This window comes from Mustela lutreola, chromosome 11, assembly GCF_030435805.1.
Source record: "Mustela lutreola isolate mMusLut2 chromosome 11, mMusLut2.pri, whole genome shotgun sequence".
Lineage (NCBI taxonomy): Eukaryota > Metazoa > Chordata > Mammalia > Carnivora > Mustelidae > Mustela > Mustela lutreola.
This window is the reverse complement of record NC_081300.1, coordinates 97,838,933-97,863,141: the sequence shown is the minus strand read 5'-3', so window position 1 is coordinate 97,863,141 and position 24,209 is coordinate 97,838,933. Positions and strand designations below refer to the sequence as shown.

Genomic DNA, 24,209 nt, shown 5'->3' with positions numbered 1-24,209 from the left:
CACAGCAGTGCCTAGAACAGCAGCCCAAGCTCAGTCTCGGATCTCCATGCTCCCCCGCCACATCTGCAGAGGAGCTGCACGATGGAGTCTCTGGGGAGGGGGTGCAGGCTGGCGGGGTGGAGGTCTGGAGTACACGCCCAAACGGCTGTTTTCGCCAGCCAGGAGTCCCCAGGGGAGCAGACAGAGGGTGGAGAGACGTACCCCAGCGGAATGCACCATGCACTTGGGCGCCCCGGTCGTGCCCGACGAGAACATGATGAAGAGGGGGTGGCTGAAGGGCAGCTGCTCGAACTCCAGCTGCGGGGCCTGCGCGCCTTTCCCGGTGGCAAGAAAATCATCCAGGAACACGCTGGGGGCAGAACACACAGAGACGGACAGTGAACATTCCGGAAGGCTGGGTTGCGTCTGCCGAGGCTTCCCAGGCTAGACGTGGCCGCTCGCTGCCCTCTACTGCTACGTTGTAGGATTTCCAGGGAAAACTAACCTTGTTTGGAAGCTCTCTGGGAGAGAGGGGGAAAAGTCAGATCTCTATGAATTCGCATTCACATTAATTGAAGGGAAACGCACCGAATGACTGAAAATTCCAAGCTGCTTTATTAGCATGCTGACAAGACCAAGGGCTATCTCTTCTGAGACTCTCTGGAGGGCTTTAACACGCACTGTGCACAAGGACCACTTACAATGAACATGTCCCGTTTGCAGGCAAACTCGGGGGAAGGAAGCTGTGCCGGCCCCTGTGAGAGCAGGGCAGGAAGGAAGGACCAGACCCCTGAGCTCCTCCACGGGAAGGTCGGGGCGGCACAGTGGGGCCGAGATCTGAAGACCAGATCCCATGACAGAGATGCTTCTGGGCAAATGTATCACGTGTCCCGAGGAGGAGAGTAGCTCGGTACAGATATCTGTCCCGAAACAAAATGAAGTCTGGCCGCTGACTACCACCTAAGAAATCCGCCCCCAAAGCAGACATAGGGCATTAACGCGGGTGGCCAAAAACCAGCGGAGGAGGAACAGATTTGTTTGCTGAGCAGGAACTGGGCTGCTGAAGCCACGTGGGAGAGGTGTTTTCTCTGTGTTGAGAGGAGCAGGAACACAGACCCCGGCGCTATTCTCTCCGCTGCCTTGGAAGGGAGAAGGGAGGGGAGGAAAAACCTGCCATTTTGACAAATGAAACCTTCTTTCCAGAAGGGGGAGAATCGGTTGAACTCAGCCTGCAGCACTTTGCTAAGGATAATTACTCTGAAACCAAACGCATCCACACGAGAGGGAAGAACCGCGCTATCTTGCAGGGAAGGCATCCTTAAGGACGAGGCTGTCTCGTGGGGGAGGCGCAGAGGGTTAAAAAGGGCCTGCAGAATAATTCAACTCTGAGCCGCAAACAACAAAGCTTTCTGCTCCAGAGTGTCAGGACAATGATTCACTGTGGAACTCTCCAGCAACGGAAGGCCCACTCCACCGCCACCTCCCCTTCGGACCCCATTTACACCAAGTGTCCGATCTAATCGGATCCTTCACACAGAGAGAAAAACCTTTTCTTCCAAAGGGTCTATAAATCACGGTAAATAGCAATTACTTTTGTTTCTCTTCTAAAAATGAAAATCCCAAAGGGCGGTCCCCCCCGCAACCCCAGGTCTCTGAGCCTGGGCACGTTCTTGTTCTTAGTTTATCTGTGGCATCCTGCAAAGATGAGCCGGGCGGGGGTCCCATGCCCCGGGGGGGACGGCAGGAGCTTCTCACATCATATCAAGCTGAATGAAGTGGCTCACGGGATGCTACGGGATGCTCTCGTTCCGTTATCAGCCGCTGATGAACACATTCAGAAGGATAAAAGCCGGGCCATGGCGGGACCGGTGAGCCCGTCTGGTCTTCCTCCCGGCCTCTGCGTTCTGACCCCCGACAGAAAGGCAGGGGAGCTGAGTACGCCGTGGGAACTGGGACCAGGGCTCGTCATCTGGCTGTCATTCATCACAGTTGGCAGGGCCCCCCCAGTCTCAGGGTCGACCCAAGTGCCGAGCCTGCCTGTAAGGCCCCGCACATGCTGACGCAGATACCCGTGGCCAGAGCGCACCTCAGCCTGCAGCTGTCCCCAGCCTGCAGCTGTCCCCAGCCCATCATGGCTGCCTGGGGCTACGCTAAGTGCACTTGGCCTGGTGTCCACTTACCGAAGAAAGTGCTGTTATCTCCTCATTTTACAGATGGGGACCCCAGGCACAGACAGGTGAATCCCTCACACGGGGTCACAGAGCTGAGACCACCGCCCTCACGGAAGAGTTACTTTGCTGGCAGCACCCTGCGGCCTCCGGAATCCGAATACCAGCAGCTGCCCCCAAACCCTGCTCATCTGTCAAGGTCACCTTCGGTGTCACCTCCCCCAGACCTGTGCCCTCTCTCAGCCCCTGGGTACTTCCTGTCCACCTCCTGCCCCACAAGAAGCATAGCCTTATCTACTGGGCCCAGTGGTCACGGCTCACCCTCCCTGCAGGTGTGGCTCATGCCTCCCAACGACCACAACCCCCGGAGCTCAGCACCTAGACGTCCCCCCTCAGCACCCCTAGAAAGCAGCCTGGACAAAACCCAAGCCACATGTCGGTTGTCTACCCCCAAAAAAGACCCCTGCAATCTCCTCCCTGTTCCCCTGCTCCCCCCGACAGGGCAAGACGAGTAAACACACCTGACCTCGGAACCCCCCATGATGGTTTCAAGAAAGGAGACGGGAGTATAACCCCAAGAATCTGGAGGCAAACTCAACTGTGACCAAACCACAGCCCAGTTCCTGAATTCCTCTTCCAAAATAAACTGCCCCCAATACTATTAGGTACATAAGTGAGTGATGCGTCAGCTTATAAATGTCAGAAAAAAAGAGGAAAGTGCTATTAGCAATAGGGACAAAGGTCCTACAAGGGAAACATACACACACAAGCGTGTTTACATGTACACACGTGCGCACACACACACGTCCATGTGGCAATTTCTATTCCATCAAGGAACTGGCCTTGACCGGACACGTCAAGTCACAGCAAAGGGAAAGACAGAGGACTCCGGGGCTCTCTCCATTCTGCTGCAAAACTGCCGCGTGGCCTCGGGTACCCACGTACAAACTGTGATCTTTAACCGAAACCTCCCACACCTCTAAAATGCTACGCCCCCCGTGAAAGGATTCACAGACTGGACAACCCACTGGGACTTCCGGGGGGTTCTGCCCGGAACCAGCGATCGGCACATGGCGGACTTACCTATTTGGAATCTTGGAAATGTCTATCTTCTCTTTCGAGGCAACGTAAGGAATCAGCACCACCTTCTTCAAGTCCGGAAGTCCTGGGGGGAGGAGGGGGGAGCACGGGCTTACAGGCCACGGCATACGGGCGTTGGTATTTCTCACAGAGTGTAACACAACAGAGGGATGGCCAACGCGGGGCCCCGGGGGCCTCATATCCGTGCACCCTGCGCCCTGCCTTGCTAGCTGAGACGCGGGAGGGCCACCCACCTTTCACCACCTGCTGCAACTTCTCCATGTGGCTGTATTCTTTGCCGTTGTACACGACGGCCTCCACGGAGAAGATGAGCTTCGGCTGGATTTGAGAAAAGCGGTCCAGGACGCCCTGCAAACAGAAGGAAAGGGTGGTCGCCATCAGGCACGCCAAAGGCAAACAGCCTCAGCCACCGACGGGACCACATCGGGGGAGAGACCAGCGGCACCGTCCACCAGCCTGACTCCCACGCCCCTATCAGCCACCGCCAACACGGAAAGCCCAGCAAACCACAGCTCATGGTTGAGACGGGACCGTCACTTCAAGGACTCGACCTACAGAAATACCAGAAGGGTGTACACACACACACACACCGAAAGAGCAAAACACAAGTCTGTAAGACGGGGAAACTGGGGGCCGAGTAGTGGCCCTTCTAGAAAGAGCCCACACTTTGCAGAAAGAGCCTCAAACACAGCTCCTCTAGCGCATGGGAAAGACGACTCGCCTTCCAGGAAGGCAACTCGCACCACAAAGCACCTCCACGTCCTGGTTCTCTTCTAATCCTCCAAACGGCGCTTCTTGCCAACGAAATGCACGACCGCATAAATGTGTACACTAATACACAAGCTCTGTTGAAAAGACAGACTCGGGGTGCCTGGCTGGCTGGGGTGGTCGCCATCCGACTTGTGATTTCGGCTCAGGTCGCGATCTCATGGGTCATGGCATCGACCGAGCCCCGCGTCAGGCTCCACGCTCAGCCAGGAGTCTGCTTGGGATTCCCTCTCTCTGCCCCTCCTCCCACTGACACCCACACACGCTTTCTCACTCTCTAAAATAAATTAATAAATCTTTTTAATAAATGAATACAAAAAGCAGGCTCACCGCAGCCACGTGTCTGTTTACAGCACACGTGGAACCCGCCACCCTGCCAAGCACACGTCTCTCTCTGGAAGAAGGCTGGCCTCCCACGCAGGTCATACCTGGTCTCTGGGACGGCAGGGAACACATGGGAACCGACAGGTGCAGCCTCACGACGCGCTCCCCACAGCCCGAGTGGTCTCCCAGGGGTGACAGGCAAATGCACCCCAGCCGGGTCTGCCCCCAAGTTCAGAACACAGTGGAGCCCTCCTCATCCACAAACACGGCTCCTGGGAAGGCACAGCCCAGAACGCCCCTTCCATTCCCTTGTGCATCGGTCCAAGGCCAGCGGCTGACAACCAAACCCGGGTTACTCTAAGAGCACAAACAGTGAAGCCGTGATTCCCCAAGAAAATACCAGGGAGATGGGAACCAGAAGGGAGAGGCATAAAGACCGGGCGCTTTGTCCGTACACACAAGGGGAAGGGCTACTTGGAAAATTCATGAGGCTCACCAGCAAAACCATTAGGGGGATAAAAGGCACCATGGTGATGTACACACACACGACAGCAAAATTGTACTCTGAAAGCCCAGGATTCTAAAATGGGCTGAGGGTTGCTGATTTCTCTGGGAAAAAACTTTTTGCCTATAAAAATCCCTTACCACGCACCAAGGGCTGCATGCCAGGCCCCACTCTGGCTTGCTACGGGCACCCACACGTTCAGCCTGCACACCCCCGGAGTGGCTCTGTGTCCTCAATCAAGGTGGCAGTGCCAGCTGAAGTGAGCGGCCCAGCGTTCCCACCAGCCGGGGACATAGCTGGGCCTGCAGGCTGGGACGCTTAGCGGTGAGGCCACCTGCACTAGGAAAGACTGGCCCCACGACAGGAAACCAAGGAGCACTCTCCCGTGAGACGCTGGCCCGCAGGCCAGAGAGACTCCCCAGACCAGGCATGCTGAAGGCTGCGGAGAGAGGGGGCCACACTGCCATCTAGTGCGCGCCAGCACCCGCAGAGTGGCCTGGAGAGGACGGTGATCCGCGAGAACAGCCGGGAGGGAGGTGGCCAGACGCTTGCCTAGGTCCTCCCTCCCGGTGCACCACCAGGAGCTCTGCTCTGCGGGAGGTCTGCAGGCAGGGCCACGCCTGCTCCCCACCACCACCATCCAGGGCCACACACAGCTCTCCCAACATCTTCCTGTGTCAAAAACTCCATATCACTCAAGACCACTGGCCTCCTGGATAATGGCTAACATGTCCCGACCTGCGTGGGTGCGTCCAGGGCCGCCCCCAGCCCCTGACAGGCAAACGCAGAAGCATGAATTCTGCGCCCCTTGCCAGCTCCCCAGTGTGTACTGAGGACACGGCCAGGAAGCAGCAAAGCCAGACCCGAATCCAGGGAGGAACCACCGCGCTGCACTGCCTTCCCAGCTCTGCTTCTGAGCAACACAGCTCAAGGGCTGCTGAGGGGTCCGAGGGAACAGTGCCCAGGGACCGGCTGGCCCCAACCTTCCAAGACCCTCTGTGCGGATGCCGCTGGCCCCGAGCAGCTCTCACAGGCTCACGGACAGCCTGGGGCACTGGAGGCAGCACAGAGAGCTCCAGTCCTGGCCGACCCAGGGTGGTCCTCCACGGGGCGAAGCAGGCACAGGCACAGGTAAGCCCCAGGAGAAAAACCATGCCAAGTGGTGAGGTCTGGGGAGGCCACCCCTCCTGAACTCAGCAGAGCTCAGGCCTCACCCCAGTGTCAGGTCACCTCACGTCTCCAGGCCTCTGTGCCAGAGAAGCGCGTCTGTTCCTCCTTTGCACGGCATCGGGAAAATGAGAGGTACTGGGACCACATTTGCCAGGACAGCAAGTCCCAAGGCAGATGTGAGCATCAGGCTCGTACCCAGAAACCTATCCCACAGACGAGACGCACAGTGACCACAGGACCCTGAGCTCCGACGCCACCAATGGCTGCACCTGCCGCACGTGTGTGCCGACCACAGGCCCGAACCTCCGACACTCATTCATGGCCCTGTCTTCCCACGGCCCGTTTCACACAGAGGATAAACAGCCGGCCAAGGGTGTGCCATCGGCAAGGCCAGGCCAACCTTCAGACACTGGGCTACACAGTCCCGTGCCGGAGCAGGGGCCGTGCCGAGAGCGGAGCAGTCCGATGCCGAGCAGAGTGGCTGGTGGTCAGGGAAGCACCCCGGGTCCTCTAACTGGGGTCTGTCCTCAGGGCTCCTGAGGGCCCCGCATCCCCAAGGCTCTGCAACCAGGAGAGGTCCCTAGGGCCCTGGGTAAGTCCTGTTCTGCCGCTGCTTTGCCCTCCATGGTGGGGTTGAGCGTGAGCTGCCTGCCCCTGGCTGGGTCACTCCAGCAGCTGGAGGCACCGGAGGTCCCTGCGGGGTTCACAGAGAGGAGGAGGTCCGCCCTCCTCCCGCACAGAGCACAGAGAGCACAGATTCATAGTAAGAGACCAGAAATGGCAGGGAGGCCTCGGGGGAACTTCTGTGAGCAAATCCAGACGACTGTCTACAGAAAATCTCCTGTGGTCATGGATCTGTGGACAGATGACCAGCCCCCTCTAGCCAGATCTCCAAGAGCCATCTGTCACACAGAACACACGCTGACGCAGACCGTACACCCAGACGGGACATCAGTAATATTAGAAAAAAGGAAGACTCATTCACTTTTAGATTGAAAAACAAGACTCTGCTCCTTCTGGCTCCTTCTCTCGTTCTCATGTCACCAGCCGTGAGATGGGAGGCCACGGGGACATGGTCGCCTTCCAGACCCACCAGTCCTGCCACACAGCCTCCTGCACACCTGCCCAAGATGTCAGAGAGGGGCAGAGCGCTCGCCTGCAGAAACCGCATGGGAACGTTTCTGCCACAGTGGCCGCACCCCCTGGGGTAGGAATTGGTAGGAACCCCAACTCACGTTCACACCGAAGTCTGGGGATGTGGAACTCCAGATGGCGCCGATGCTCGCTGCGGCCAGCATGGCCTCCACCGCATGCACACCGTTGGGTAAATAACCTGTCATTGGGCACAGGGAGAAAGGCCTGGGTTCAGGGTATGCTGGACACGGCAGACCTCTAAAAGGTACCGCTGAGAGAGAGGGCAGGAGTGGGGAGAGGGGATGCTGGCTCTCGCTGGTCCAAAGAGCAGGGCCAGCCCCACCTCATCCCAGTGCCTGGACCTTGCCCCCTCAGAACGCCCCACCACTTATCACCAGCCTGTCCATGTCCTACTGTCACCCCCTCCAACCCAACCTAACCAGAGCGATTCCCCCAGCCCTTGCAGGATCCGGCCCCGGCCTCCATTCCCTCCACTCTGCCTCTCACACTGGGCTCAGTCCCAGCCTTCTTTCAGTTCTCCAGTTCATCTAAGCTCCTCCTGCCCCAGGGCCTTTGCACAGGCTATCTCCTCTGCCTGAACACTCTTCCACACACACCAGCCTTCCTGACTCTGCAAACTCATCATTCAGCTCTTAATGCAAATGAGACTTTCTCAGAGATGCCCTCTCCAAGGTCACCCCATAAGCTCGAGTTCCCTGGCCAGTCCCCACAAAGCACACTCTATTTCTCCCTCACCAAATTAACCTCAACAATCACCTACACTAATAGTCGTAAGTGGCCATTTTATATCTGGTTCTCAGGGGAGGGCAGCGACTTTGCCTGTCTTGTTCTTGCTTTACCAAGTGCCTCTTACCATGCCCGGCATATCAGGGCCTTCATACTGGTGAGCGGCTGGCAGGTGCATGGAGGGAAGGAAAGATGGACAGACAGACAGATGGAGAGGGAAGGCGAGGCAATAAGGGAATGAAGACGACGAGCAGGACAGTCACGAGACTGGAAGAGAAGCACCACAGACCCTCCATCCGGCAGGAGGCTGGGCTTTTACCACAACAGACCGAAAGAATCTTTGTGTCCAGTGGGACTGTGGTCCATTAAACAGATCATCCTAAATGTTCCAGAGGAAAGGAGCATGCACGAGGCATCAGGGAACAGGGGGCCATGGTCCCCTGGTGACCACAGAAGCCCCACGGTCCCGGCGCCCACGGCCCTGAGCTCAGCTCTCCCCTTGCTTCCCTCCCCACTGCTCTCAGCTGGGACCACCCCGGCCAGGACAGGAGTGTCCCGGGGGGCAGGGCGCGCCCAGCACCTGCCACAGGCAGGCCCGCAGACGAGTGCTGAGCTTGGTGTGTAAACTGTGATGCCCCTGGGGCCAGACGGGACCCAGCCCTGGGAGGCTGCATGGCCAGACTTGATGGAGACTGGCAGAGGGCCAGGAGATGAGCAAGTCACAGACAAGAGAAGTCCCCCACGGGCGGCCCCACCGCAGTGTGAGGAGCCCCTCATGCCCCTCCCCTGGGGTCACTCCCTTGTGCCCCCATCAGGGAAACACAGCCCCCAGCCTGGAACTACGGTCCAGTCAGTGTCCACGCTGTGACACCCACGAGGGCCGGTCGCCGGGGACTAGGCTGACTCTGCAGAGTCGGGTGTGCTCCCCCACCCAGGGCTGTCAGCCATCTTCCCCAACACACCTGCTTCTCCATTTCTCCTTCTCTGAGAAAACGTTTGCTTTGAGAAGAGATTTATTTTTTTTTAAATGAAAATTGGAAGAAGGACCTTCTGAAATCCTTTCCTAAACCTCAAAAGGGCAGGCTAAATTGAAAGAAGAACCCCAGACACTGAGCCTTCGACCACCCAATGCCTGCCGTGACCACGGGCCCCGCACCCACACTCGCTCACTCCGTGTTCATCACGCACCCGCTGTGCGCCCGCCTCCCTGGGCCCTGAGACGCGGCAGCAAACAGAAGACAGAGCCCCAGTCCTCTAGTACGGGAGGACAGAGTCGCGTGTGTGCACACGAATAACCCCAAGATTTCAGGTGGTCTCTGAGGAGAACAGAAAAACAAAGCAGGGTGTGCGGAGAGAGGGAGAGAGTGGTGGTGGGTTTTCCGTGGGCTCACAGGGACCAACCACAGGAAGGCCCCCATGAGGGCTAGGACAGGAGGCCACTTGGTGCCTCCCTACTGTCTGGAGCTAGTCAACTGATGCCAGCAAGGCCCCCAGGCCCAGCTGCCGTGCGAGGAGACACGGGCACAGCCCTCTCCTCTGTTTACACATGATAAGGCCGCCCTCTTTGCAAACACACGCTGGATGCCCACTTGCAGTGAGCTCTCTGGGGAGAGGCCCAGCAGCAGCTTCCCCGGCTGTCTCCCCTGCCCCATAGCCCCAGTCGCACCACCACATGGAGGTGGGGGAGGCAGGCTAGCATCCCCACCACCCCACCTGCAGGAATGATAAGTCTTCTTATCTGCTGCTGCCTGCCCCTGGGGCTACACCCACCCACATCTGAGTTCACTAAAGCGCCTTGCAGTGGAGAACAGGTTCAATTAGAGGCCTTTAAAGGTCCTCCCGAAAGTCAAAGTGAAAATAAAACTGTAAGAAACATGACTCACCACCAGATTAGGAGAGAACAAAGGCAGGCAGGGACTTGAGGTGGGAGAGGGATGGGGGCGGGGGGTGGGGGGTGGGGGGGGAGGAGCCAGGACTCTCATTCAGGTCTGAGGATTCCAACCCTGCTTCCTTCCAGAAGGGCAGTCCCTGCCAGCCTTGCAACCTGCCCTGTGCACCTAGCCCACCACACTCCTGTCAACCCTGCAGGTGCCCTGCGCCCATGAGCCTCAGGGCCTTTGCACAGGCTATCTCTGTTGCGTGGACTACCCTGCACTCTCCCTGTGCCATGACCTTCCCTGTGTAGCCTCCATCGAGCACAGATCACTGAAGTCCTACAAGGCTGCATGTAATCTGCCATCTTGCAAAAAAAGTGGCCTCAACCTTCCAATCCAGTCCCTCTACCTCAGTCTCCCCACCGCAAAACCACAAGAACCAAAAATACTTACCAACCACCCGGTCTCCTTGTTTCACACCCATTTTCCTCATTGCTGCTGCAAACAAAGCCACTTGTTGCCTCAACTCTTCAAATGTCACCTTCACGATTTCCTCTCTGCCTTCCCCTGGGAAGAGAAAAGGGACAGACTGTAGAGACGGCCCTAAAACACAGGTTCTCCTATTTAGCCCTAAAAGACAAGTTCTCAGTCATAGACAAGGAGGAAAACTCACACAGTTTAAACAGGTTAGAAACGGGTGCCCGGAAACTTGACACAGACACGGGTTTACTCAACTTCCTAGAGAAGGATGTCTATGTGGAAGTCAGCCTAAGAGGTCAGCATGACCAGCCTCGCTGTCGAAGAAACAACACATGACAACAGCGAGACATGAATTTCCACCTAACAGACGGCAATAACATAACAGGACAGTGTTCTGGCTGGTGCCCTGATGATCCCAGGGAGACCCGCCCTTGGTGCTCATGGTCTCGGAAGGAAAGGGCCCAAGCCAGGTCACCAGTAGGACACTGGAGACAAGTGACTTCTGAGGCTTGGTCACAGAAGACACAGCAGCTTCCAGTTTGCTCACTCTGGGGGATCGAGCTGCCACACAGTGAGACACCAAGGTCTCCCACCGACAGCCATGGGGGCGCGCCATCTTGAATGTGCAGCTGCCTGCCTCGGTCGAGCCTTCGGATGACACGGCCCCTGCCAACATCCTCATGCAACCTCAGGGGACACCCCCAAGCCAGAAGCGCCCTGCCAAGCCATTTCTGAACATGCCACCCATAGGAACTGTGAGACACTAAGGGTCTGTTATATTAAGCCATGGTTTTCAGGTAATTTGCTCCGCAGCAACAGGCAATGAGTACAACCAGGACGCTCGGGTAGCACAGTCATTAAAAGAAGGGGTTTTCCTATTTAAAGGGAGGAAATGGCAGCGGTGGGCAAGAGAGAGCACGCGAGGAAGAGTGTGAAAGCCACTGCACACCCAGAATGACCACCATACCTCCTAACCCATGACTCTTGATTTTGGCTCAGGTCGTGGTCTTGGGGTCATGGAACTGAGCCCCACACTGGGAGCTCCACAATCAGCACAGGGTCTGCTAGGGATCCTCTCTCTCCCTCTCCCTCTGTCCCTGCCTCCACTTGCATGTTCGCTCTCTCTCTAAAATAAATAAAATCTTAGAAAGAAAATAACCATGACTTGACCGTGCATGGGTGTGGGAAAATTATTTGAACATACTTTCAGGTGGAAAGACGTTACTCCTCTGACCACTGTCCTGGATGCAAATATTTTATTCCTGACTGCTAACTGCTGTTCAATTCTATAACACGAAGCTTCACTCCTCCAAACACCCTGATTTCTCTTTGGTGTAAATCTGGCTTTTCCCATTTCCTTAAAGTTATGTATGCCTACTCCTGGTTCTCTTCTCTCCTCACTGGGTAGCCTTGTAATTACTTCTCCCATATTCCCATTCCCCCACGTGACTTCTTATCCTATTAAAATACCCAGCTACCCAAAACCCACTGTTGAAAGACAAAACATGCTGTGCGGGCAGCTGTTCTCAGAACGACCACACTGGCAGGGCTAATCCGTACTGCTTCAGCTTGTACTGCTTTAGCTCTGCTCACTGGAGCCTGAAGACACCAGTGAACCGCTTTCCTTTGGCGGCACCTCGTGGCCTCACGTGGGATCAAACATGCCTGGGATCAAACATGGGAGGGATGGGGTCTACTGAGAATGTCTGAGCCAGCGGGAAGGAGAGAGAGCTCCACGAGCACCTGCACTCAGCCGGGAGAGTAGGAAGGAAATCAGGAAAACACGCAGAAGCTGAAGCACAGTGACCCTGAAGCCCCCAAGCCAATCTAGGACCCAGCTTAAGAAGGCACCCTATTTGTGGGGCGCCTGGATGGCTCAGTTGGTTAAGCGTCTGCCTTCAGCTCAGGTCATGATCCAGGGACCCAGGGACCCTGGGATCAAGCCCCTGCATTCTTCTCCCTCTCCCTCCGCCTGCTGCTCCCTCTGCTTGTGCTCTCTCTTGCTCGAGCTGTCAAATAAATAAAATTTAAAAAAAAAAAAAAAGAAGAGGTACCCTATTTGTAAGTTAAGTTGGCCCCTGGCTTGAGGGCACTTATTTCCACTGCAAATACAAGGGGAAGCTCACTAGAAGAAGGGGTTCTCCTATTTGAGGGGAGGGAATGGCAGCCGTGGGCAGGAGAGAGTGCGCAGGGAGAAGTGTGAAACAGCCTCCGCACACCCGGAATGACCACTCACTCCCTAACTCAGGCTCAAGACACAGCTGGACCTTGGAAAAGAGGGTCCAGTCCAGCCAGGGAGGGAGAGCGTGAGAGCAGGAACACTCGGCCGGGGCCATCCAGCACTGCCCACCCAGAAGACTGGTCTGGTTCATCACTCGCATTACCGGCTTCCAGGCTGGTTCTGTTTTGTCCGTCCAAAGAGCCCATCTGACCTTTCCCACTTTCCCGGTGGAGGAACCGGGACCCGGTGTAGTGCCCAGGGTGGAAGTGCGGGTACATCTGACGGGGGACGAGAAGCAATGAGAGACCCAGCGTTTCCGCCCCTCGGGTTATAACATGTGCCAAGCGGTGCTCATCACGGGACCCCAATGCATGGGGCAGGACTGCCCTTGAAGGTCCTCTCGTGGGCAGACAGAACGCGCTAGGTCCACACACCGAACCATGACCAGGTCATAAAAAGGAAGGAAGCACTGACAGCTGCTACAGGGTGGCGGGACCTTGAAAGCATGAGGCCGTGCGAGAGGCCAGACACAAGGAGCCACACGATCCCATCTCTAGAAATGCCCAGCATGGGCAAACCCATGGAGAGACAGAGACCGGAGGGTTCTGGGGCTGCAGAAGGGCGAGGCGACAGAGACTGTAGGAACTGGACAGAGATGGTGGCTGACAACCTGGGAAGATGCAGAGAACCACGGACACGAGCCACGTAAGGGCGTGGCTGACTCTCGTGGCTGAAATCCCACGAGAAGGAAGGTCGCTCTCCCGGCTCCCGCCACTCTTTGCCTCCAGAAGGATGCGGCCCCCCAACTGCCTCCAGCTGGTCCCCTGCCAGGTGCTGTGGTGACCACGATCACACAGCGGGCACGCCCGTGTCACACGCACAGCTCGCTACTGAAACCCTGGCGTAAACCAACTCCTATTAGACTTCAAGGGCGTAAGGAACCCCAGGTCAATGTCCTCCTCCACTCATTTTACAAAGCTAAGGCTTAGCCTACTGCCTCTAGCTCAAAATGTGCCTGCATTTCACACACCTAACTGGCGGCCACCGCAGCTGCACCCGGCCCACCTTCCGCGTGCTCCAGGCACCGACGTGAGCCTCCCGCTGAACAAAATCACCCACCACAGAGCCTGTTTTATAAGGAAGTGTCAACTCTCTTGTGTCATTTCCTGACTCCTGCACTGACAGTGACAGACGGCTTGGCCATGAGGGTGTAGGGGGCGTCCGGGACCCTTGTGATCCCGGGGCTGATGGGGAGCGGCGGCCGCTGTCCAGCATCACGGGAGAGCATGGGACCGCGGATCATGAGCCCGCGACTAGACCTGGATTCAAAATTCCAAGTGCGGGGATGCCTGGGTGGCTCAGCGGGTTAAGTGGCTGCCTTCAGCTCAGGTCATGATCCCAGGGTCCTGGGATCGAGTCCCACATAGGGCTCCTTGCTCCACAGGGAGCCTGCTTCTCTCTCCGCCTCTGCCTGCTGCTCCCCGTTCGTACATGTGCTCGCTCTCTCTCTCTAACAAATAAATAATTTTTTAAAAAATTCCAAGTGCGGTTTCTACTGAATGTGTGAAACCATCATAACATCAGTCCTAAGTTGAACCATCCTAAGTCAGAGACCATCTGCATGCTGCTTCTTACCGTCCATCCCACTACAAGGTCAGCCGTTCTGTTCGACACCAGGTTCCCAGCACCTTGCACCAAGAAGACATCTGAGACAGACCTGGAAGCGAGTGAGTGAATGGATGGATGGACAGGCAAACACCTCCTTGAAGAGCAAGGAAGAGATGCAGGCCTGGTGTAGCGTCCCCAGCCCCCAGGAACACTTACGTGCTCAGCCCAAACTGCATCAGGCTAAGAACTAAGGAAGGGAGCAGAATATTACCGAACAGCCCAAACGCTGCATAAAGACAAGACTCTGGGGCTCGTAACCAATAATCTACATCAGAAGCAACTGTGGGCTTTAAGGATAGATGTGAGCCTGGGTCCCATCCCTAAAGATGAGCTCTGGGAAGCCAAGGCAGGAAGTGGACAGACAGGACTTAAAAGCCACACAGGGATTTCAGAGGTATAATCTCAACGGAGACTGGTGCATGCTTGCCCTGTGGCGGGGATGGTCGTAAACACCTCTACATATTCGCTCATTTAAACTCTCCATTATTCCTGAATACGTATTGTCCTCCTCTCCGTTCGACAGAGGCAGAAACACACCCAGAGAGGCTAAGGGGCTCATCCAAAGTCACACAGCTACTGCAGCTCAACTACCCCTATTTCAGGCACTACCTGGACAAGCATCACTAGCTGACGTGTAACACCACTGTAGGTAACGAAGAGTAACTTGCAGTGTAGAGCAGGATTGGAAGGACTGAAAACAGGTGGCAAGACACAAGAATTGGGCAGGTGATGGCAGGGGGCACAGCTCTCTGGGTTTCCCTTGCAAAGGCAGGGACAGCCATCGCAAACACGTAGACAGCATTCGATTCTGTCACCGTGCCGAAACTGGAAGTTATGAGTCACGAACACCAAAGGTCCACTGAATTTCAGTCTCCTCAGCTGCTGCCCTACTTCCTCACAACACAGTAGCACATGCTGCGTCGAAACTGAGTAAGTAAAGGGGCGCCTGGGGGGCTCAGTGGGTTAAAGCCTCTGCCTTTGGCTCAGGTCATGATCCCAGGGTCCTGGAATCAAGCCCTGTGTCCAAGTCTCTGCTCTCTGCTCAGCATGGAGCCTGCTTCCCCCTCTCTCTGCCTCTGCCTGCCTCTCTGTCTGCTTGTGATCTCTGTCTATCAAATAAATATATAAAATCTTTTAAAAATAAAATAAGTTAAGTAAAGCTTTGTTACTCAAAGGAGAAATAGTCACCTAGAAAATCCACCCCAAAACACCTCAAACCTTACCAATATGACATAAACCCAAAGGTACTTCAGGCTTACCAAAAACCTGCATTTCACACACCTAACTGGCAGCCAACCACAGTGTCTCCTCACTAAGAAAATTCCTCATTTTAAATATTTTATGCCAACTCTTAAAGAGCCCACCTACTACATAAATTAGAATATTCTCTAAACCTTATTCAAAGGAGACATCAACGGGCAGAGATCCCAGCTGTGGTTTCCCCCGCTAACTGTCCCAGTGACTCTGAGCTGGTTACTTTAATATTCGGTGTCTCCATTTCTCCCATAAAACATGATCACATGACTGTCCCCTCCCTTTCTCAGCAATAAGAGAAAGTCAACAGAGGTCTGAATGATATCGGAAAGGTGCCAAGAGCACCGGTTAGGGAAACCAGTATGGAGGAACCTCCTCGGGAAATGAAACAGAGACTCGCCATACAATCCAGCTCTGGGTATCTGTCCAAAAGGATCTAGAGCCGGACCTCAAGGAGCTACGTGCACACCCGTGTTTGTCATAGCCTGATTCACAACAGCCAGCAGGTGAGAGTGACCCAGGTGCCCCGTGACAGACCAAGAGACAAACAAGATGTCGGGTATCTGAACAAGGGACCATCACACGGCCTCAAACCAGAAGGAAAACATCACACAACTACATGGTTGGACTCTGAGGACACCGTGCCGAAGCAGGAAGGGGGGCACGCGAGAGTCAGTGTCACAGGATGGAAATGTTCCAGAGAGCTGAAGCGCCACAACGGGAAGACACCCAACGCTACTGAGCTGTATGCTCAAAAACGGTTCAGACAGGACGTTTAACGTTATGTACTTTTTAAGAAATTAAAAAAAAAAAAAGGGAAAAAAACAGGTGCCAAGACAGTGTTTGAAAACACGCACAGCGATCCGACTACTTCAGAGCCTCTCCGGCCTCGTGGCCCCATGTGAGTGGCACCCAGGACACGGAGAGAGGAAGATCCAAGGGGACTCACTCGCAGCGTATAGGGCAACTCGGTCATTCTCTTTGTGCCGCAGGAGGTTTTCCGCGTAGTTTAGACGACTGCCTTTGAACCACTCGGGGACATCTGCGATGCCTTTCGACATGTCCACGACCTATGGAGCAAACCAAGCAAACCAAGAAAGCACACAGATGAGGTCTACACCAGTAATAAACATAAGTGACTCTGCTTCCCGGGAAGCCCGCTAACTCACTGGCCCCAAGCATCATTAAATCGTTTCAGAGACTGAACACTGGACTGGCCGCCAGGCTTGGAACTGCAAAGACATTAGCGCCCCGTAGTTCATCAGACGGGACCTCACACGGGAAAGTCGCCAGGAAGAGATCGTCAGCATTCTCATCACAGGGAAAGTAAGGTGACGGAGGTGTTAATGCCACAGTGTGTCTGTGTATCAAATCATCACACTGGACACTTCAAATATATACGGTTTGGGATGCCCGGGTGGCTCGGTCCTTAAGCATCTGCCTTCGGCATGGGTCATGATCCCGGGTCCTGGGATCGAGCCCTGCATCAGGCTCCCTGCTCGGAGAAAAGCCTGCCTCTCACTCCCCCTGCTTGTGTTCCCTCTCTCGCTGTGTCTTTCGCTGTCAAATAAATAAATAGAATCTTTAAATAAATAAGTAAATACGGTTTCACTGCTAATTATTCCCCCACGAGGTTTAAAAAAATAAAGAAATGAACGCCAAGAAAAAACACCACCCCCACGAATGGACTCTTTCAACAGACCTATATGAAGCCCCAGCACTGAGAGCTGCAGGTGACACAGAGTACGTAAGACAGGGCAGCAGCGTCCAGGGCCGCAGGGTCCACTGAAATCTGGGAAATGGACCTACAGGACACACCCACCCTTCCCACTGACAACCCCACCAGAGACGGGGCCGGACCCCTCATCTCCTTCCTCAACAAAATCGAACCTTGATGTCCTTCCCCAAGTGCCTCCACATAAGACTCTCAGAACAGTTCACCCCACAGTCAAACAAGAACACAATGAAGTTATACATTGAGTAACAGGACCGGCTTTCCTCAGAGAGTCATCGACTGACAGTCTAAGGAGTTGGAACATTCCCTGAACTTCAGGTTTAAAAAATAATAAAACTATTGACAACTTAAAAAAACAACAATACGGGCACCTGGGTGACTCAGTGGGTTAAAGCCTCTGCCTTTGGCTCAGGTCAGGATCCCAGGGTCCTGGGATCGAGCCCCGCATCGGGCTCTCTGCTCAGCGGGGAGCCTGCTTTCCCCCTCTTTCTCTGCCTGCCTCTCTGTCTGCTTGTGATCTCTGTCCGTCAAATAAAAGCTTTTAAAAAAAAAAAAGAAGAAAATATGATTCAGTATTCCCAAAAATGAACACTTTATTTTGGAACATAACCATGAAAAGGGAATGCTACTTACCTCATCATACATGCGTGAGAAGACAATTCCACTGAATTTCCAGAACTCTGCCCAGAAGTCTGGATATGATTCAACTGACCAGTGGTATAAGTCATCATAATTTTCTAAAAATAAAATAAAATGGCACATGGGTCAAACCAAGCTTAGAAAGTTCTGGCAGCTCAGTGAGAAGACAGACACACCTAAGGAATTACAGTTATGGCTGAGCAGTTTGAAGGTATCCAACAAGAAACGATCTGGGGAAGGTGAAGTATCTTAATTCTTGCCCCCCTCCCCCGAGCAAACCGGCCAGTGATGCTATATTCCAACCAATTGCCTAAGAACATGGACTGTGGAGCCACAAGGCCTGGGTTTGAATCCCGCCTGGGCCGTTTATTAGCTGTGTGACCTTGTGGAAGTTACTGGAGCACACTGTGTCTCAGTTTCCCCGTCTGTGAAATGGAGATGGTTAAGAGCACCCCCTCTTGGGACGCCTGGGTGGCTCAGTTGGTTAAGCAACTGCCTTCGGCTCAGGTCATGATCCCAGCGTCCTGGGATCGAGTCCCACATCGGGCTCCTTGCTCCGCAGGGAGCCTGCTTCTCCCTCTGACTCTGCCTTCCACTCTGTCTGCCTGTGCTCGATCTCGCTCGCTTTCTCTCTGACAAATAAATAAATAAAATCTTTAAAAAAAAAAAAAAAAAAAAGAGCACCCCCTCTTGACAGGGCTATTGGGAGGACTTAAATAAGCATGAACACATGCACGAGACAGACGCTAGAACAGAGCCTTGGGCTGAATGAGAACTCCATTAAGCTTGCTACTATTACACTGTACAAACAGGAAAATCATATCCAGTAGATCTGAAAATCAGGAAATGCAAAACTAGGAGCTTACTGATGACTTCTTGTGCCAGTACCAGTGTTTGTGGGGAGGGAAGAATGGTATTTATTTTATTTTAATAAGCAATACATTTGCATGATTCAAGATAACTAGAGTATAGAAGGTCCTTCAGGAAAAGTCCTTACTACAAGGACGGTGGGCAAGCTGCCCCACCCTCTGTGCCTCGGCACTGTCACCGGCAAGCTGGGGACAACAGTGACCCCAATGAGCAGGAGATCGTTTGCTTAAAGACAAAGGCTCCGGAGCGTGACCAGCCGGGTTCAGATCCTGCCACTCTCCCTGTGAGCCCGGATGAGCAATCAGTCATCTCTGGACCCCAGTTTCTCCCCCATCAAAGGAAGAGAATGGGGGCGCCTGGTGGCTCAGTGAGTGAAAGCCTCTGCCTTCAGCTCAGGTCATGATCCCAGGGTCCTGGGATCGAGCCCCGCATCGGGCTCTCTGCTCAGCAGGGAGCCTGCTTCCCCCTCTCTCTCTGCCTACCTCTCTGCCTACTTGTGATCTCTGTCAAATAAATAAATTAAAAAAAAAAAAAGGAAGAGAATGGTACTTGTCACAGCATCATGGTCAGGACTGAAAGAGTCAAAACATACAAAGCACTAAGAACAGCGCTTGGCAGAGAGGAGGTATCTGGCGTGTCAGCCCCTAGAGTCATTGCTGGCTCGCAGGAGCACGTCCCATGCCAGGCTAGTTAGTGGACAAGACGGTGTGGCCTAAGACCTGGGGACAGGGCTGTGCAAGTACACAGAAGTGTTCATGAGCGGGACTCTGGTCCAGAACGGGGGCGGGAGAGGAGCCTCCGCCCCGCCCGCGCTGGGGAAGCCACACCAGGCAAACGGGCCAGCAGCTCCATTCTTTCCCAGTCTTTTGTTTGTTTGGTTTGGGTCACCTTGATCCTCATAAAGGGCAAAGAGTTCCAGCACCAAAAACTCCTCCAGGCTCACACAAGAGATGGACCAGAGACTTGACACCCACACCTCCACCGAAGGCTTAAAAAACCCATCAAGAGGGAGTTACCAGCAGTATCCCCGAGGGAGGCAGATGCCACCCAGCTGCCAATCGGGGGACCAAGCGGTCCCAACAGCCCCCTAACATTATGAAGACCATAGAGGACAGCAGAGAAATGGAAGGTCGAGGTGCAGAGACTTCTTCCCCACCGACGACCCAGCCAAGTCATGAGGGACAAGCAGGGGCCCCTTCTGGCTTCTGTTCACACACTCCTGGCCCCACTCACAGGCTGCACCCCTGAAGCCCAAGTGACCCCTTCCATGGGCCTGTGTGGTTCCGTCTTCACGGTGTTCATGAAGAACCCGAACTAGCTTCCAACGTCCTAAAGTCAGGTTCCAAATGAAATTCAGTGTCCTTGCCTGGTCTGACACAGGAGAACAGCTGTGACCGGCCCCTGCTTCTCACCTGCCCTGACATCCCTGGGCTGTCCCCAACCCGCACTGAGCAGGACTCATCTGCATCACCAACAGAATAGTACGGAAATGACCAAGGGTGACTTCCAAGTCCAGGTCCTAACAGAGAGCAGTGCCTAACTTCCTCTCCTGGATCACTAAGGCACCATCACACCACATAGTGACAAGCAGCAACAGAGCTGGGTGAAAGCTGCCCCCCCCCACCCCCCCAGAGGTGAGAGGCCACATAATGCAGTAGAGACTAATGATTCTGGAAAAAAACTACAGGTGGGCTACTCACAGCTGCAACATCCCAGCCAGGATGGAGCTTCTACTTTCCCAGCTGGGGAACGGGGTGCCAGCAGCTCCCACCGGGCCAGTTTACAGAGGACAGAGTCCGCAGATGCACAGAAAGCCCCCGCTACAAGTTGACTGGTATTGCCTCCATCGCCCGCTGGGTCCCCAGAAGCATCTGCATGTGCAAGTTTTGCTTTCCCTTCATCCCCTTCTTCCTCTCCACCTACGAGAATTTTCACCAGCCCGCACCTCCAAGTCTCAGCTCCAGATCCGGCCCGACAGAGCCAGCACGTGGCAGAGCGCCTGGGAGGCTGCCAGTGCGCCGGCGCTTGCTACTGACTCACCGGCAGCGCTGCCAGTCTGCACGAGCCTCCTCCTCCAGCTGCACTGGAGCTGTTTGGGACCAGGGGCCCAGCCTTCCCTTCGCAGGCAGACGCCCTCCCAGCTGCTGGAGCGCGGACCTGATCGTAGCTTACAGCCCACATGAAGACACGCAGCCCACGTGAAGACACGCAGCTCAAGCCACCAAACCAGCGGGCATTTTGAAGCGGGTGTCCCTCCGCGAATCACGGGGGGCTGGTGCGGGCAGCACGCACCGGGGGGGGGGGGGGGTGGTCTCGCAAAAGAGGCCTCACAACACAGGCACGTAGGCTGGGCGGCATCTGGGAGCCGCTCCATAGGTGATCCGGGTCCCCCCGCCCCAGGTCTATAGGGGCTTGCAGGGAGTTCTCGGGTGAGCTCCGCTAGAAGCGTTAACAAAAAAACCAACCAATGTCCCCAGTAGCGGGAAAAAGAGCCCAGGCCGGCCAGCTCCTGAATCGCGGGGACAGAAACCTCACGCCAACCACAGTCTTGGGGGACAGGCTCCTCGTGCCCAGGTAGCCAGGCAGGAGACTGCCCCCCCAGCCATCCGTCCTGGAGGCTGAACACCACGGAAGCACCCCGTGAAGATGCGTCCCTTGCTCTCTCTCTCCGTACAAGGAGGGACAGCATTGCTCAATACCGCATACCACTACACACAAGACTCGGAGGGTGGGGACTGGCGCTCAGAGACTACAAGTTCAAGGGCACAGCCTTTAAGACTTAGAATCCTCACGAATTCATGAAAAGGCGAAGCAGAATGAAAGTCCAAATTACATGCATCTGGAGAGCTGATGAAAGGAGAAAAGATTCAAAGACAACAATCCAAAACAAGGCAGCCATGTGAGTTGGCTCTTAAAGGCCCAAATCTCCAGGGCTGGGCTTCTGGAAGGGAGAGAAGCAGCAGGCTGGCTCAGCCCTGGGGAGTGGAAGGGGAGGAAGAGACGAATGCCAAGCTCCAAAGCCCCCCAGACCAAGAGGTGAACCCCACTCAGCCCCGCTTCCCACCACCACGTGGGGACACAGACCCGGCATCACAGGCCTTTGGGTTTTCAAAGTTGGAAATCCTGCCTTATCTATGGAGTCTCCAGTGTGTGAGTCGCCCCAGCCAAGTCTTCAGGTCCAGTCTGGGCCAGAGCAGGCCGACTGGGAGCCACCCGTGCTTGGCAGTGTTCACAGAGCGGCCCGCGGGCCAGTCAGGTGCAGGGGACCGCTGGGCGTGAGGGCCTCCAGTCACCCTCACACCAGCCACTGACACGGCTCCTCTCGCCATGCCCATCTTACAGCCGGGGAAAGTGAGGCTCGGGAAGATCCGCTGACTTCCTAGTGATCACAGCGAGAAGTGGTGGAGCCAGTTTGAAATCCAGGTGGTCAGGCCAGGGTGTCTCGCCTGCATCACAACTCGTGTGCAATCGTTTCCTAAAGCGGCACAGCCAGTTAAGCACGGGAGAAGAGTATTAGGCTACTGCTGGCACAGGAACAAGAGACCGAACGGAGCAGAGTTTACGCAGACTCATGCTCCACTCTTGGCTCTTCTTAGGGGAGAAGGAATCAGGTCTGTTCTCCCCCAGCCCGACACACGTTAAATTACCAACTACGACCTGAGAAGCTCCCGAGTAATAAGCCACATCTGTCTCCAAGGTGCTCCCTGTCTAGGGAGCAGGAGGGAGAGAGGGGGAGAGCTGGGTCCCCCAAGGGAAGGGGCTCAGTGGAAGCTACACCTCCATTTGGAAGCTGCCAGGTGGCACTGTCTGCTAGTCCGCGGTCAACAAGGGGCCCTTGTGAGCCTCTGCGCCAAGGAGAGACAAAGTCAGACCTGTGCTCCGGCAAGGCAAGCAGCGTGTACCGAAGGGAGGAGGAAGAGGAAGCAGGGAAGCCAGCCAGTGTTCAGGGGGGAGGGAACAGGCCCCCACGGAAAGCGGAGGATTAAGAAGGAAGGTAGCGTTGCCGAGGACTGCCTAGGCAGGGAAGACGACCTCGTCTCCACTTCTGGAAGGATGGCTGAGAATGGAGATGCCCCGGCCAGGAATACAGGAGTCCCAGAAGTCAGCTGAGGGCCACCAAGGGGAGCAAAGTGCCCATGAGGAGCTGAAAAGCCCTGAAGGAAGTCGGACAAGCCCGCCAGAGCTGGAGGGCAGCACGAGCAGGTGCTTCTCACCCAGAACAGGGGCCTCGTCCGCCCAGCCCACATGCAGCCCGGTCAGGCGGTTTCTGAGAGCCAGGGTGGCGGCGGAGGGAGTGCCCGTGACTGGGTCTGCAGCCGGCTGGGAGTGTAAACAGGACGGGAAGGAGGTTCGCCCCAACCCCAAAGGCTGTACCTGACCTTCCTTCTCCTAGGTGCCTGAATTCCACGCTAGCCCTTTAGTAAGCTCAGGCTGGGGAGACTAGGAGGGGACAACACAAGGTGATACCGGCAGGCAAGAGGACCCCACAAACACAGGAGAAGAGCTAGAAGTCAGAAAGCCCCCATGTCTGGGAGGAAGCTCCCCCCAGGCCAGAGTGCAAGACCCCAGGGAGCACCTCCTCTCACAAGTAGAAGACTAGCCAGGGATCCCAGTCCCCAGAGGTTCCAAGGCGGGGTGGGGGTGAGGGGCATGTGGGGAAGCGGGGGGCAGGTGGGGACCCCTCCCAGGGACATAGAACCCCCTCCCAGGGACACAGATGCTACAGGCAGGAAGACTCCTGCACAGACACGGGGGCAAAGCCCACCGTCACAAAGCGCCCCACGCCCTGGAGAGGGAGCCCCCGCTATTCCGGTGGCGCCTCCAAGCCCCGGAACGGGGACACTGAGAATCAGGGGATGATTCCAACGAGCAGCAGGGGCCCTGACAGCAACGCCCCGGTCCCCCGGGAGGGGAGTCCCCCTGCCAGGGGGCCCCTCGGACCCCGAGGCCACGGCCCGGGGCGGGGCGGGGGCGTGTGGAGAGGCGCTGGTGGCCGCGGAGCCCCCGGGCCGCGTGCCGGCACTCACCCAGCGCCAGGCCGCTGGCGGCGCCCACGGCCGCCCGGAAGCGGTCCATCTGCGTGTTCTTCTTGCTGTCGGGCTCCCACATCACCTGGCACTCCAGGATCTCCTCCCGGCCGGCCCGCGGCTGCTTGGACATGGCTGCGGCGGGGGCGGCGTGCGCTGCGCTGGGACGGGGAACCGGGCTGGGAGCGGGCCAGGGGCGGCAGGCGGGGCGGCGGGGTCCCGGGGCGGCGGGGTCCCGGGGCGGCGGGTCAGCCGCGCGGACCGGGAACAGGCAGCGCGACTGAGCGCGGCGCGGGCGCCGTCCGCTGGATCCCCGGCCGGCCCCGCCCCCATCAGGCCCCGCCCCTCCCCGGCCCCGCCCCTCCGCGTGTAACCCTCCGCCGGTGGCCAGCTCGCAAAGGAGTGCTCGCCGCCGCGCCCTGCGGCCGTCGGGACTCGAACCCGCGCGCGGTGGGCGGAGCTGCGCAGGCGCGTTGCTCCCGAGCTCCCCATCCTTACCTGGGGCATGACGGGGTGAAAGCAGCACGGGAAGAAGGGAGCTAGGG

The 24,209-nt window shown here is 56.1% G+C and overlaps 1 protein-coding gene across 3 annotated transcripts in view; it reads right to left on the bottom strand.

Moving 5' to 3' along the window:
- AACS (acetoacetyl-CoA synthetase) overlaps nt 1-23,890 on the bottom strand; it is a 79,504-nt gene extending 55,614 nt beyond the window's left edge. For all 3 annotated transcript variants that reach the window (XM_059139288.1, XM_059139289.1, XM_059139290.1), the window contains exons 1-8: nt 23,665-23,890; nt 17,762-17,865; nt 16,343-16,463; nt 10,224-10,337; nt 7,251-7,348; nt 3,482-3,596; nt 3,231-3,312; nt 202-349 (exon numbers count right to left, since the gene is read on the bottom strand). In XM_059139288.1, coding sequence (XP_058995271.1) covers nt 202-349; nt 3,231-3,312; nt 3,482-3,596; nt 7,251-7,348; nt 10,224-10,337; nt 16,343-16,463; nt 17,762-17,865; nt 23,665-23,797 — 915 coding nt within the window. In that variant the 5' untranslated portion in view covers nt 23,798-23,890. The remainder of the gene's footprint in view (nt 1-201; nt 350-3,230; nt 3,313-3,481; nt 3,597-7,250; nt 7,349-10,223; nt 10,338-16,342; nt 16,464-17,761; nt 17,866-23,664) is intronic.
- Between the last annotated feature and the right edge of the window lie 319 nt (nt 23,891-24,209).